At 32.2% G+C, this 13,388-nt stretch overlaps 1 protein-coding gene across 3 annotated transcripts in view; it reads left to right on the top strand.

The window, feature by feature from the left end:
• The window catches only part of LOC111414329 (titin homolog), a 139,023-nt gene that overhangs the window by 111,883 nt on the left and 13,752 nt on the right, over positions 1-13,388 (top strand). For all 3 annotated transcript variants that reach the window (XM_071199105.1, XM_071199107.1, XM_071199108.1), the window contains exons 21-22: positions 1,030-1,617; positions 12,389-12,551. In XM_071199105.1, coding sequence (XP_071055206.1) covers positions 1,030-1,617; positions 12,389-12,551 — 751 coding nt within the window. The remainder of the gene's footprint in view (positions 1-1,029; positions 1,618-12,388; positions 12,552-13,388) is intronic.

Below are 13,388 nucleotides of genomic sequence, written 5' to 3'. Positions count from 1 at the left end.
TCCGATATTTTATCGCAAAATTGTGTTCAGCGATGAGGCTCATTTTTGGCTTGACGAGCCGCATATGGAGTAAAACCAATCCACTACAGACCCTACAGACTCCATTACATCCAGAAAAATGCACCGTTTGGTGTGGTTTGCACGCTGGTGGCATCATTCGACCTTATTTCTTCAAAAATAGAATCGGAGCTCGCGTTACGGTCAATGGAGATAGTTACCTCACCATGATCAATGATTTTTTGTTTGATAATATGGATGATATTGATCCGGGCGAAATGTGGTTTCAACAGGACGTCGCTACGTGCCATACAGCGACCGCAACCATCGACTTATTGAAATCAAAATTTGGCGATCAGTTGATTTCGAGAAATGGACATGCCAATTGGCCTCCAAGGTGGTGCGATTTGACACCTCTCGATTATTTCCTTGGTTTATGCTGATAAACCAGCAACAATTGACACCTTGGAGGCCAACATTGTTCATAGCAATGCTCGAAAAAGTGGCCCAAAATTGGACTTCCAGAATGCGCTTCGTCAAGAACAGCCGCGGTGCCCATATGCCCAAAATCATTTTTAAATGTTAAATGCCATGAATTGATCTTTCGATCAAAAAAATTTTTTGGTTTAAAATTTAATTTTTTGTGTTACTTTTTTCAATTTAAAGTTCTATCGGGCTTAAAAAAACACCCGTTACTTATTATTAATGTGACTTAAATTCTTTATAATTCAAGTTCATTTAAATTATTTAGTATCATAACACAAATAATTTTTATTTGGTCATGCGATTGCTATATGTGTGAAAACAATTTTATCATATCAAAATATTCACACGTTTTATTTTACAAACAAACATATTTGATTCATTTAAAAAACATCAACATTGCACAGTCAGTAAAACTAAAAAAACCTCGACTTAAAATGGTAAACAATTGCCTATTAGCAAAACACCATCGTAGCAAAAGAGGTGTTTCTAATCGACGTCGACGTTCGCTTTGCGATCGTCGTCCTTTTTTCTTTCACGTTTTCGCAGGTGGAGGAGTACGATGACGTCTGTATCCTGCACGTGAACGAGGTGACGCACCGCGACGCCGGCACCGTAGTTTGCGTTGCTCGTCTACCGACAGCAGAAGCAGAGTGTGGAGTTGCGATCGACGGCGACCAAGAAAAATCTCAACACCAGCACTCGACCGAAGACGTTTGCTGTGTGAACAACGTTCGCGAAACGCGAGCTGCGTGTACCGCGACTCTTATAGTCGTCGATGACATAGAACAATTCGGAAACTATAATAACAGTGATAAAGTGAACGGTGAAGAAGAAAATAGTTTGGAAGAAGAAATCATTGAAGGAGAGAAGATAAGAAAATTGAAAGAAGGAGGAGAAGACGTCGAAGAAGTTTCCACCGGTGGATTCGAAGTCATGGATACGACGGCGACCACCGAAGAACACGACCCCAAAAGGGAACCAGAACTGAGGACGAGGAATTACAAAGCCGGTGTCGACGAACCCGCGATGGTCCTTCGCGGCCCCAAAGACACCACGGCCCTCGTTGGTGACCGCGTCCTTCTGAAGGCCAGTTATATAGGTCACCCGGAACCAACAGTTAGATGGACTAGAGCGGTATGTCTTTTATGTTTAATGCGTTTTTTAGAATTACTTTCTCCAATTTTATTTGTACCTTTCTATTTAATCCTACAAATTAATTTTTACCAAATATGATGATTCCAAATTTTGATACACTTTTGCGCTCATCATATAAAGTACCCGTTATAATTAAAACCAAATATTAATTATTCACAACATAAACATCTCAATAAATCCAAACAAACTCAATATTTTTTTATCTAATTTAATTTAACCACTTCCGGAGATTATTTAAAGACTATAATAAATTAACCTTTCTTCACAGAATTAACTTCATCTTATTTTTTTTTGTTAATTTTACAAACCATCTGAGACAAAACAGTCGTTAAACATACAAACCACTTACCCAAGCACGTTTCGGTAAAAATTTCCAAAACGGCTATATTAAAAACCGATGATCAATCGTAAAATCAGACGTGTTCTTCGTTGGGTTTCCCTTAAAAACGTGACCATTTAAATTTTGGTGAAACGAAAGTCATACGATTGGCGTCATTTCCAAGGGTCGATGAGAATAAAGACAACAAAATAAATAAACGCCCGTTTCTCGTCAAATGTTAATAAACATACGGTCGATAAAAAATATATACGTTTTGCGATGGTTGATGACGAAGATAGCGACGCACTGCTTATTTGTATTCATTTTGGTATCCTTCTGACGCTTTAACGACGTTTTCGTAACCGCTGACTAATGCTATTAAAGAAAAAAAGATATATCATCTGGTTAAGACCAACCTTTTTTTCTTCTCAGTTAGTGACTTATAAACGAAATGACGTAAAATAGTTTTCTATCTTTAAAGAAAACGCGTTAAAATTGTACAAAACATAAATTAAGTATAAAAATGAGTAAGAAAAATATTTTAACGGAAAGTATAAGAAAACCTGCGTTTGTATCATATTTATGAGATTCTTTGAAGAGAAACACTCCATAGGTTTATGGATGGCATCTTGGTAGCGAGCCGTGTTTTTATTACGAGCTTATTGTTAACGTAGCCTCTAGCAGATGCCGTAGAAATGCGAATAGGCAGAGACCGGATTCCGGGGATGCTTTATGATGCTTTATTTGGCTTAAATCTAAAGCGTTTGCCATAAATTTTCACATAATTGGCGGTGTGGAAGCATCTGTGGTGAAACACCGAGAAAGATAACTCATCTTGAATGTTTTTATCTTAATGGTTACATTATTAATGTTCAATAGTTTTTTTTATTGCGAAGAGATACTTTAGGAAAATGTTCTTTAAATGAGTAACAAAAATTAATAAAACAATATTTAAATTAGTTACTTTAACACTTTTTAATAAATGTCACCATTATTATTACTTGGCTATGTTAATGTCAAAAGAATTAGTTTTTCAGTATTGGATGCTTGTCTTAACACTTTAAAAAAAATCTCATTACTTATGGACCACTTTTAACTTGCATTTAAATTTAAAAAACTTTAATAATATTGTGCTGTTTTCCCAATTTAATCTTTCTAACACAAACCATATTGAAAATGTGTAGGAAAATGTTCTTAATTTTTAATTTTGAGAGTTCATATCCATAAAATTATCTTCATAGGATTCTAATAACTTCATTAAATAGCTTTTTACAATCCATTCTGGATTTTTATGATTGTTAAACATGTCTGAGAACTATATCTTTGGTACACTCTTGATTTCTCTACCTCAAACTCCTTCTAGTCTCTGATAAATTTTTACTGATATCAGTCAGTATAGAAGTTATGAAGGTTTAATATTAACAGTGATAGAAGGACTTATATAGTGATAGATCACCGTTGCTTATATTTGCTATTTTACCAACACACGATTCAATATTAGGGTGATAATCTTGGTAGGGTGGTATCTTGTTTTCGTATATTCTAGGCGAATGGATCCATAAGTTGTTGTCTAAAGTAATGATGCGATGGATTTTGATGACTGAATTGGCGATGAAAAATTTGAAATCAGAAAAGGAAAACATCTTTGCTTGATAACAAGTATACATAAAATAGGAAGGTTTTCATTTATTGCAAGGCCGAGACCAAAACACCGTATTGAAAGCAACCACTACAAAATGCCTTACTATTGAGATTCCTTCAAAATTAAGTCACAGATACATAGTACATCGTTTATAATACTGCACTGTAAGAGTTAAAATCAAATTACAATGTTTGCAAAATTGTCTAAATTATGTTACCAGAAATTAAAAAAAAATGTTTCGATAAAAAATTGTTTTTGATTTTGAGTGATAGATATCTTGGATAAGTGTTGTTTGGAGCGTACTTCTGTTGACTTCTTGTAATTAGCTTATAAAAATTAAAAAATTTTGTGTAATGCAGTTGTATTTGGTTGATATTTTAATTTATTATAATTAACATTACTTTTACCTCTGGTGGTGGCTGTAGTCCAAACTAGTTAGATAACAAACATATAATAAAGGCCAGTTTAAGTATAAAAAGACTTTAAAATTCTTTTAATATAACAATTAATCACCGGTTAACAATGATCTTTAATGCATATTAGGTATGTGCACATGGTGGATTTATTATTATTTTCTCTATAGTGAGAGAAATATAGTATACTATACTAAGAAAAATTTCTCTAAAAATGAATAATTTAATAAACATTATAAACCGATCATCAACGATTAACCTATCATGATTGCATCTTGAAAGTTGGAACGAATTCATTATGATATTTTTACGTTTTCCTTTATATTGAACAGTAAATGCTTTCCTCATGTCTGAATTCACAAGTCATGAGTTGACAGTCTATAAATATTTTTCAAATTTTAATTGACGTTGGACATATTTCATTATTTTTATTGGTTCTTAAATGCCGAATTATTCCAATGCCGAAATCGTCAATTTGGTTTTTGTGTATGGACTCGTAAAAGGAAGTGGACGCCCAGCTGTAAGCTTGTAGGCGAGAAAGTTCCCTCTTTGTGAAATGCTTACGCGATATTTGGATGTCCATACCAATAGTTATGATAGATTGCTTCGCTTAGGAAAATTACGAAGAACCAGGCTAGAACTATACAGACACTGGTGAATAAAAAATAGACAATCACTCCTTATCATAATCAGGGCATTGAAACACATCGGAATGTTTTGAGATCAGATAACATTGACAAAGAAAGGACGTTTTAATTATCGTAATTACCATCTGTAAATATTGGAGAATCCTTATAATACTTGACATTGTGCACAAAAATCGGTTTTCTGTGAATGTATCGACACATCATACCTCCATATTCAAATGATAGGGTTCTCCTGGAGCAGTTTGAAGAAGAAAATGATCCAGAAAGGATACGCTGTGCAACGTAATATCAACATGATGGGGCCCTATCAGATTATATCAATAATGTCGCGAGGGAACGCTTAAATCGAATATTCCAGCAGTGTTGGATTAGTTGTGGTGAATTAGTTCATTAGATCGCTTCACATATCAAGCCTTCATTTTTTTTCTGGAATCATAAAAAAAAAGTATATGATACCTTAACGGAAACTGTTGAAGAACACATCGTACGTATTGCTGTAGCTGCAATACCTACGGGAGGTCTGCGATATTGCAGATAGTTTGTAGCTGTTTTCCTTGTTAATTACTAACGATACATTTACTACGATACAACCACATACTGTTGCATCATCTCTTAAGTGTCTGAGTACATTTTTGTGTAAGTGATATGATGCATGTCAGCCATTTAAAAGATTGCAAATTCAGACATTCTATACGATGGTCAAGATTGATGAAACCATTGGTAGATCAACGTAAACAAATATCTAAAAAAAAATCATAATTATCCGTTATACAACCTTTACCTTTTTAGTCATTAAACAGATAAAAAAGATGCAGAATACTTTCAGCTACATTAGAAATGTTATTGTAATATGATTATTATTTAGGTAAATTGAATAAATATTACTTTCTATTTTACTGTTAATCGATGTATTAATTTAAATATTTCCTTTACATGTTTCGGCTTATTAGGCCATCATCAGAAGGTTTAACGTTAATATGGTTGGAGAGGAATTGGAACATTAATTTAACTTTATATTACTAATAACATCGTTCCCTTGATGTTGAAAGGAAATATTTAAATTAATACATCGATTAACAGTAAAATAGAAAGTAATATTTATTCAATTTAGCTTAATAATATCGATGAAAATGGATTTATATAATAATTTTGATTATTATTTGTTGAATATCTTTGATGCTACAAAAAAAATAGGTCCACAGTGTTCAAAGATAATTCTTGTAGTACTTTTTATGTTCATTCTGGCTACATGGTCAATCCATCCCAACCTTTGCACTTTGTTAAATTTAATTATCTTTGATTCGCGATATAGAAGATACAAGTTATATCGCCGATGCCAGACATCGTTGTCATTAATAGCGCCATATTTTTCTAAACACTTTCCTCTCGAATCTCCTTAGGGTTTTCCACACATAGGAAATTTTAAGATCTGCGATGTCTTGTTGAATATTGTTCCAGATGTTCGGAGTTCTGCATCTCTTACTGCCTTTTACATGACAATGTTAAAAAATAGACATGATAGCCCATCTCTCTGTCGTAGATCTCCGTGGCTCTCAAATGTTCTTCATAGATCTCCATATATTCTGATTTTACAGAAAACATTCCTGAGAGTTAAACTTATTATTGCTGCCGGATAATAGCAGATAAGACAGATAGCAAGTTCAGCATACGATTTGGGAAGCATTACGGTAGTTTTTTTGCGACTTAAGACAAATTTTTTGTAATAAAGTATCTTAAAAAGAAATTTTAAAAATTTAGACTTGCTTAATCCCCTAATCATTGTCTCGTCATAAGTTATGATTACTTTATCTTGATTTTTTACATCTTGCTCACAGGATTATATATCATCTAGAATCGATTTACATCCGAAATTAATCGTATCTCATAACGGAGACATGCGTGCACTTTTATCTAATCAAATGATCTATCCTTTTTTTGTTCAAATGTTATGATTAAGTATATATAAGATGATGGCGTCATTTCGTACCTCATTTCAAGTCATCCTTTCGGATAGTTTACAATTGTTTATTATCACGTTTAGTATTCATTGGTCGTTTGAAACTAAATTTCAATCGGCAGATGTTATGTGAGATTTGTGGTGATTTTTTTCTATTTCCTGTTATTCTTAAATCTCAACATCGTGCAGAAATAATTCTTTAAAAATGTTATGTGAGATTTGCGGTGAATATTTCTTATCTCTTACCAGTTTTGAAGCACATCTTCGCTCTAAACATCAGACATTAATAATGTTATGTGAGATTTGCGGTAAATGTTTCTTAACTCCTACGATTCTAGAAGCTCATCTTCGCTATGAACATATGCCATCGATTGAAAAGGATGTTGCGAAGATAAGAAGAGGAGCATCTTTTAAAAATCAATTTGTTGTGCCCTACAAAATTAGTGGGTTTCAAATCGATGATGACATTCCGTCATTTCTTCTAAGATTTGGAGAAACAGTTAAGAGACTTATTGAACACCATGTTAGCAATAACGGACCAGCTAAGTTTCAGATCCAATTAGTGGCTATATTTGTTAAATCCGGCTCCAACAAGAATGGTGAAGAAGTGATCGCTTCCGAGAAAAGTTTCTACACAAAATTTAAAATTATAACCCCTACTACCATTTTAAATAAACTTTATGATGAAATGATTCGAAATCTTTTAAACCAGAGTGACGACTTTCAGAGAGATTTCAAGTGGGGTTTCTTCTCTGTATCCCACCTTCTAATCAACATTAAGTAGCTTTGAGTCCATACCTAGCTCTTCAATCACAATTATTTAAATATAAGCACCCCGCAATAAACGAATTTAACTTTGTTATTACAATTTCTTGGAATCAATAATTAATAAATAAATTAATCAAAATATCATGAAACTTCCGATTAATTCGTTGCGTTTTTATTTAGTTTATATTTTAATAAAATTGTTAATTTTGAATTTACTTAATAATAATCGTGAAAAACTTTTATAATAAATATTATTATATAACCTTCACCTAAACAACGTAAAAGATAATTATTGAGTTTCAATAAAGTTATTTTTATGTTTTTATCAATTAATGAATCATTTTAAAATTTTTATGAATTTTCACGTCCCATTTATTGTTTCAAGAAGGTTGTGTAACTCTCCAAAAAAACTTTCATTTTTCTTATTCATCACAAAATTAAATCATCACTATTTCAGTAAAAATTTGTACACATTTTCTTTTTTAAGTATTTTACATATCTGACCTAAATCAGAATGTTTGCGGTTTTTAAAACGAAACATAAAAAAATTTAAAGAAATAATAACAGAATTTCAATTTAAAACCATTTCATTTCCATTTTTATCATCAAGCCAAATATTTTCTTTTTGTAAGCACTCAATTCTTATTACTTACTTACATAAGTAGCTTTTGTCCTTGTCAGTCAAAATTATCTCTATTAATAAATAAATAAATGGAATTGGTAAATAATATCTTCATTGCGTGTTGAGATTAACGCGCTGATAAACACGTCATTAAAACGTCGAGACGTCTCCAGATCGCCAATTTGCGCCATGCAAAGACCGGAAAAATTCCCCGTACGAAAAAAGGATACCGAACTTGTTGCGTGTCGGTTAAGTCACGCAAGACGAAACTCGAACGACTCCTCTTCAAGCTTTTTTTCATTTTCTTTTGGGAGCCGAATCAGACACAATGCGACATAAATCACTCTTCTTTGCACCCCGAAATAGAAGAAGAGATCAAGGTACAAGGTCTGAAAATGGACCTAATTAATCAATAAGGAGATGAAAACATTTTTTATATGAAAAACGTTTAAGTGTTATTTGCATCATTTTTTACCATTTTCATTAAATGTGATTTTAATGGACTGTTTATGGGTTGGGTTGGGTTGGCCAAGCAATCAGCAGAATTATGATAAAGTTCTCTCCGGCCAAAATGATCCATTTTAATGACAGGTTTACTTTAATGATAAGTATTATGTTTCATTACCAGTTTATATTATAGCACAGTACTATAAATCAAGATGTGTATAAGTGTATCTAAATAGCTTGTATAACAGGGAGTTGTTACTACGAGTTTCTGAAATGGAAATAAGTCGTTTAATCGTGATATATGTCCAAATTTCAATATTTCAAAAAAAAATATTTTTATATTTTCGTGTCTAAATTTTGTTGTATATCTTGAGATTCAAAAGAAGAATCTTAAAAGATACCTTCTTTTATTTCAGTACAGTTTTGGCATCTGGCATAATGTTACGAAACTATTTATAGAAAATAGTGCAGTAACCCATGCTTTCTTATTAGCTATCCAATAAATGGGAATGTTGTCGTTATGGTTGTATGGTATTATGATTTCATTACAGGATCGCCTAATGCATTGTTACAGAAAGTAAACGTTATACGATTTTTCGCTACTTTGTGGAATAAAGGCCCAGATTACTAAGTATTAAAGACTGGTTAGAAGTTGTTGCCAATAATATCTGTACTAATCTTTACTGGATATTATTGCGCAACATGTGAATTACTAGATGTTTTTTCAATTCTTATCGCAAATTACCTAAATAATGTAATTGTTTAAATCTATTGACTTAACCACAGTTTGGGGTACAATATAGTCTCGTTCAATTTAGGAAAATGGTACTGATCATTGATTTTTCATACATTTTCTAAACTTTATTTTTAATGTCACCAATTAATGCTATTATTCTTGTTGTCATACTCATGCCAGTAGTTTCATTCTGCGCGCAAAATGGGATATCTTCTAATTAATGCAACTAACAAATGACAAAAAAGTGAACGTAGTATTCCTCTTTTTTTCTTCCTTGTGGTGTCCAATGCAGTTACTTTCTTAGGTAGTGGGTCTTGCCCTATTGGTTGTACATGGCCATGTCATCTAAGTTTGGCAGTTCTTATGTAATCAACAACGTTTTGTTTTACGTTTATATAATCCGTTATCTTTTTGTTTCTAATTTCTTTCAGTCTAGCTGTAACTTTTAGCACTGTTATATTTCCATTATTGTATTGCGTATTGTATATTTGTTTTCTCTTGCTACATGTTTGTCCCACAGCATACCATGTTTAGCATGGATACTGCTTTCCTATCCTGCAGATTTCTTTTGGCTATCGCCTCGTCAAATATTCCCTCTTTCGAAATTTTTTTTCTTAGGTATTTGTATGATCGCAATCTTTAATTTTGTTTGGCCGAGATAGGCAGAGCTTGATTCTCTCCTCCAATATACAGGTATCAAGGTTTATGCAAGTTAACGACATTTATCATATTCTTCGATTAGTTTGCGTGTCATATATTCAGCATCATCAATTTCTTGTGTAATCGTAACTTGATCGTCAGCAAATGTCAAGGTGTAGAGTGTTGATGGATCCAAACAATGAGCATACCAAAGTATGCTCATTGTTTAGCATTTTGTTTTCCATTATAGTAATGTGCTTGTATAAATAAATTTTAAACACACTATTGGTATATAACAACCTGGTTTAAGACATTTTGTCACTGTAAACCCTAGTGATAAGGTATTATCTACTTTTATTTTGGCTCTTGTAGTATAAGGATATAAAGATTTGATTGCTTTTATTATTTGAGCGTTTATGTTAGTATGTTATAAAGCTTCCATTGTCATATGCTGTTTTTAGATTCACAAATAGCAAATGTACTTTCTAGTTATATGCTCTTTTCATTTCTATGTTTTGAATTAATGTAAATAAATGCTCAATAGTGGATTTATCTGCTCTGCAGCCGCCTTGTTCTTCTTCCTCCATTGTAGTGTACTCGTATATTCCTCTATAATTGTTGTACTTATTTTGGCATCTTTTCTTGTGGATTACTGATGTATATGACAACTTCCACTCATTTGTTAATAAATTATCTAGGTATATTCCCCAGTTCTGTTTCTCTTCCATTGTTTAATGTGGTCACCGCTTTTTCACCTCTAACAGTTATTCTTATTTTGAATTGTTATCTGTACTTTGAAACTTCTTTTTGCCTTTTGTTCACTTTTGTTATTTTTTCAAAATATTGATTCCATGTTTGGCCTGCTATTGGTGAGATTATACGCTCTCCAACTTTCTGTGTTTTTCTGCCTCCTAGGCAGGTGTTTAGTCTAGAGTTCTAGAGCATGTTCTTTCCCATTTCTTATGCACAGTTCTTATGTACTTTCATGTTCTAAACTATTATTTGCTGTTATTGTCTAACACATCTTAAGTACATTAAAGTTACTTCTCTTAACGCACCGACCTTCTCTATTTCTTCATTTAATTGATCGAAAAATTGATCTTTATTGACTATTAGGCAGTCCTGATTTACTTAATTTAGTATGGCTACTTTATATCCTTATGATTCTTTCATTTATCGGTTTCCATGTTGTAATAAGTTTCCTGGGTGTTCGTCTTCCTTTTAGACACCACTATAGAAGTAACTGTATGTTTTCCAGTTTTTGGACACTTCACCTTTTTTTATATTTACCTTTAGATGTTTCAGTTCATTTACCACTTCATTTATTTTCTTTAAAATACCCCGAACATTCCACATGGCAAGATTCATTGTTCATTTCTTCTGCCCGGTTCGTCGGCTTCAGTTTTCCATCCTTGCTCGAGGGTTCATTAGATTTTTGAACAGTAGTGTCATCAACAAATAGTGTAATAAATAGTAATATCATTATTTACCTCAAAAATGAGCGATCTAAAAATTCTAAATGCACATCATACAGTAACTTTGTAATATCAGCAATGAATCAACAATATCAGTATTTAGTTGAGTTGTTACATAGACTCAACACCTTTGCAATAACAACTCACCTTATACAAGCCCAATCCAACACCTTTATACTCCAGTTGAATTTAATTAATCCCAAAAAGTTGCTATTCTCTTGAAAAGTAATTATGCATGTTATTTCATCTTTGTTAGGGACAAAAAAGATTTGTAAAAATATTGATATTCAGTAAGACTAAATTATCAGTTCCATTGCAGATAAATTGGATTAAATTGACTTATTTTCATTGCAGTAGAGACATCGCAAATAATGATTTTTATGCATAATTTAAGTAAAATTCCTTGTACGAATTTAGAAAATTAGATTTTAAAATAATTTGTGATATTGTTAATTAAAATCCTATAAATTTAAAAATAAATAATTAAAAAAGGTTTATATATAAAAACTTTTTAAGTATTTTAACTCTTCTTGGAAAGTTTTTTTTCATTTCGGGATGAATATTCTCTTCACGTAATCAAACGAACACCGAAGAATCGGTCCGCTTTTTTAAAAGGTTACCCAGAACAAAAGTTGATTAATATTTAGTACTCCTTATTTGGACGTTACTTTCTTAGGTAACGATTACAAGAACTTCCAAATTAATTCGATTCCAGTCTATTAACCTTTTATTTAATAAAAGTGTGTCATTAGGTCATAGAAGAACACGTAAAATCAAAATTTTAAAATTTTACTTTAAACATTTTCTAACATAACGATTTTTTTTGCGTGATGTTTTTATATAATTATTTCCTTTTTGGCGTCACGCCATAAAAATGTCTCGATCCCGCCAATTAACCACACGCATTTAAAGGCAATTAAGTACACATATCAATATTTACATTGCTAATGATTATTGTGAAGTAATTACTACGCATAAATACCAGCACGAGGTATTAAACCGAGCGTGCTTAATAAGTTTACAACATTCTTAACAAGATGAAGAAATTCGTTAAATTAACTTTGTCGTTTTTCTTTCGTAACAAGGGTCGTATTTTGAAAAATGACGAACGGACCAGCATCACATCCGGAGATGGAATTTCCTGTTTACTTTTGCAAAACATCACAACCGATGATAGTGGAAAATACGACGTCTCAGTGGAAAATGTTCACGGAGCAGATTGCCATTTTGCGTCTCTCTCAGTTGAAGGTAAGAAATATAATTTGTTTTCATTTCTGGTTTAAGTTTATGTGTTGATTTATATTGTTGTCCGGGTATGGTTTGAAATGCGTTAAATTTATTGGATTGTAAAATGTTGTTTGAGCTCATTGTTTAAAAGTTAGTGGTTGTGGAAATATATTTTTCGATGGATACATGAACATTTTATGGTTTTAAAAAGTGGAATTAGTTAATATTGTGTTAAGTTTACGTTGGAAAAGTTTATTACCTTTTTCGTTAATTTTATTGTAAAGTTTAAGTAAAGCATTTTGTGGGCACATAAATCGACATGATTGATTTTTCATTATACAGGGTGATTCATAAGTAATGGGCCAAATTGTAAATGTACGTTCAGGAGGCCAAAATAATAATATTTTCATTAACAATAATGGGTCTTAGTCTGCTCCTTACTGAGATACAGGATGTTAAAGCGAAAAAAATAAAATAGATTTTTGTTAATAGATCAGCTACTTTTCTACATAATGACTCATAGTTGACTTATAGTTTTTGTAAGGGTAAACAATAATGTGTGAGAGGATTTGAGTTAACTCGTAGATGTCGCCACATGCGCCATATGAATTATGAAACGTCAATGAGCTTTTACGTTTAATGAATAGTTTAAAACATTTTATTGTTAAGTAAACTGATTCATTCTTGTCCTAACATAAATCAAAATGCCGAGACATAATCACTTTTCAAACGAATAAATGAGAGACATGTTATGCGTTTACGCACAAGAACGTTTTTCTGGGCAAGCAGCATCCAGAAAATATCGTGAAATGTACCCTTACAGAAGGCAGCCAAACCGGAAGATATTTCAAAATATTT

Source organism: Onthophagus taurus, chromosome 1 (genome assembly GCF_036711975.1).
Source record: "Onthophagus taurus isolate NC chromosome 1, IU_Otau_3.0, whole genome shotgun sequence".
Classification (NCBI taxonomy): domain Eukaryota; kingdom Metazoa; phylum Arthropoda; class Insecta; order Coleoptera; family Scarabaeidae; genus Onthophagus; species Onthophagus taurus.
Note: the sequence above shows the minus strand (reverse complement) of the source record. Positions and strands in the feature narration are given on the sequence as shown.